This window comes from Teleopsis dalmanni, chromosome 2, assembly GCF_002237135.1.
Source record: "Teleopsis dalmanni isolate 2A chromosome 2, ASM223713v2, whole genome shotgun sequence".
In the NCBI taxonomy this organism is placed as follows: domain Eukaryota; kingdom Metazoa; phylum Arthropoda; class Insecta; order Diptera; family Diopsidae; genus Teleopsis; species Teleopsis dalmanni.
This window is the reverse complement of record NC_051847.1, coordinates 52204125-52206854: the sequence shown is the minus strand read 5'-3', so window position 1 is coordinate 52206854 and position 2730 is coordinate 52204125. Positions and strand designations below refer to the sequence as shown.

Here is a 2730-nt window from a genome sequence, read left to right as displayed (position 1 = left end):
TATATATTTCCAAAAATGTTTATTAAAGTTTTTGTGTGCTTTACATTTTTTTCTTTAATTAAAAATATGTTTGTGGATTCTGTCAATTTAATCTAGGTTTTTCTGTGATAGATACAGAGTTGTTTTTCTTAAACTCAGGGAAATAAGCGTTTACTGCAGTAAAAATTGTTGCTTGATAGAAAATTTTAATACGGATTCATTGAGTTTTAAATAATTTAGAAATAATTTAAAAAAGTTAAAAAATTGTTTTGTTAAAATATAAAAATTTCGTAAATAAATATTTTTTGTAATTTTTTTTTTGCTAGTTGTTCAAATGTGAAATTAATTTTGTGAAAAGTATGAAGATTCAGAGCTTGGTGAGATTATTAGAAAAAAAGTCATTTTTAAATATTAATGAATTATTTTAATATATGTGTTCTAAAATCGTAGCAGAAACTATTTTCTTGGTAGTATTATGAGTCCACGTTATATCCTCCACGCGGAAGGATAGTATATAAAACCCATGCTATGGTTTTAAAACAGCGATTTATAAATGAATGACTGAATATTATATATATATGAAAATATGTATATTTAATATATAAACACAATAAAAACCTCATTTAAGCATAATTCATTATTTATTTGATTTGAAGTTTTAATAAAGAAATATTAATAAATTTATAAAATTTAATAAATTATTAGTAAATTTTTTAAATTTATGTTTTATAAAAATATAATATATACCTTTTATTATTACGAAGACGTGTAAATAACTAGTGAAACCCTTAAATATCAGAGAATATTTACTATAAGAAAGGCAATAGTTGCATTATATTAAAAATTTAAAATTGTGCTTTAAGAATTGATTTTATTTATAATTAATTGTTTTAATTATCAACATTTTTTATCGATTATTTTTATTTTTGCAACATGCTAATTGGTCAGTTGTTTAAATAATATATATTTTTAAATTACTTTTATTTTCATTAATATTTCGACTGTGGCTTATTGTCATCTTAAGAGCACATTTCTCTAAGGTAGTTTATTTCTTCAAAAAAGATTAGTTTTTTATATTTTTTTATTCTTATTATCTTATATTTATATAGCATTTGAAAATTGCAAATTTTTAATAAAAATTTTTTATGTAAATCTTATATGTATTTTTCTTACTCTTCCATTTCATATACTTACTCAACACTCGCATAACAGCTGACTAACAAACGTAACCTCATCAAAAACTACAAGAACAACAAACAAGAACAACATAAATAACAGCTCAGTGTTACAAAATCAGACGTAAAAAAAAAACTCAGAGACAGTTGCACTGTGTCTTAACGGTACATCTGTAATAATACATATAAAGCGGTAAACTCATTTTGTCGTATATATTTGTTGTGTATTTGTATACCGAATTTGCCGGTATACCATTTACCTAAACAAGTTAAAGTGTTTAGGTGAACGTTAACGGCGCGTTTAAGCGTTTAATTTTTTTGTCTGACACACGGTTAAAGTAAAATCGCCAAAATAATTCATCCACAAGTGATTTCGGATATAAACTACGCAACGGCGACCACAATGCCTTATAACGGCGCTAGTAATGGTAGTGGCGGAGGTGGAGGCGGCGGTATCGTTACTGACGGGCCGCAAAATAAGAAAATACGCACTGGGGTACAGCAACCAGGTGAAAGTGATCCCCATATGCATGCCAGGGTAAGTTAAATTTTTTTTTTAGCATTTGTATATTTTATTATTTACTTAATAAATTTGATAAGACATTAAGCGTGATACTCGGTATGTACTGTGCACATCCAAACGAAATGTATTAAATGTAAAGTACTTAAAATTATTTACTTTCCAGTTGCTATCATCATATACACTACTATATATTTGTATTCTTCTTACTCCTTTGGAATAGTCCAAACTCCAATACCGTAAACAAAATATCTGCCAAAAATTGAGTTTGCTTACTTCATGTAGATGAATAGCTTCACAGTCACAGTCACATAGAAACGTAAATAAAACAAGTTGAGGGTTGGAAAAATCGATTTTTATGAAATATGAGATTAATCAACAAATTAAAAGCCTCTATAACTTTACGATTATAAATAGTAGGAGCCTCAAAACTCAGTAAGATTAAATATGAAATTTGACGCCAAGTAATAAAATTGAAATTTTGTTGGGCTTACACAGAAAATTGCATTATAAATTAATTTATTTTTAATTAATTTAGCAAACTGTTTAAATAGAAGCTATCAACTTCCCCCTTTCATTTCATATCATCTGATTTCATAAATCTCTATAAATCTTGACTGGCAATGCTTTTTAACTGATAAAAACACTTTTCAGTGGTCATATGTCTATTCCTATTTTGGCGCATTTATTCACCACGAAAAACAAGTAGCCTTTTTGGTAGATTTTATAGTGAAAAAAATGCATTTCGCTCAAATGCACCAAAAAAATTTCGTACTATATTATTGTTTATGACACTAACACAGAGAGCTTAAGTATTTATAATATGATAACTTATATTTTTGTATATTTTAATACTCAAATATATTGCTGGAGAAAACAACTTGAGTACAACTTGAATAACTGAATACGTGCTCTCAACGTTAAATACTATAAAATGCTCTTAAGTCATATTTTCCTCTTCTTGATGTCATAACGAATACCAACCAACCAACCAACCACTGTTGCATACTTCTAGTAAAATACCAAGGCAAAAAATACCCAGTTAAGGTATAAAAA

General features: G+C 26.9%; 1 protein-coding gene across 1 annotated transcript; it reads left to right on the top strand.

Moving 5' to 3' along the window:
- Nucleotides 1-269: 269 nt before the first annotated feature.
- LOC119678295 (heterogeneous nuclear ribonucleoprotein L-like) lies at nt 270-1692 on the top strand (the record flags this gene model as incomplete). The annotated part of the gene is given in 2 exon segments (XM_038090048.1): nt 270-356; nt 1192-1692. A coding segment is annotated over 1 exon segment (135 nt), but the record flags the coding sequence as incomplete, so codon positions are not given.
- Nucleotides 1693-2730: the final 1038 nt, after the last annotated feature.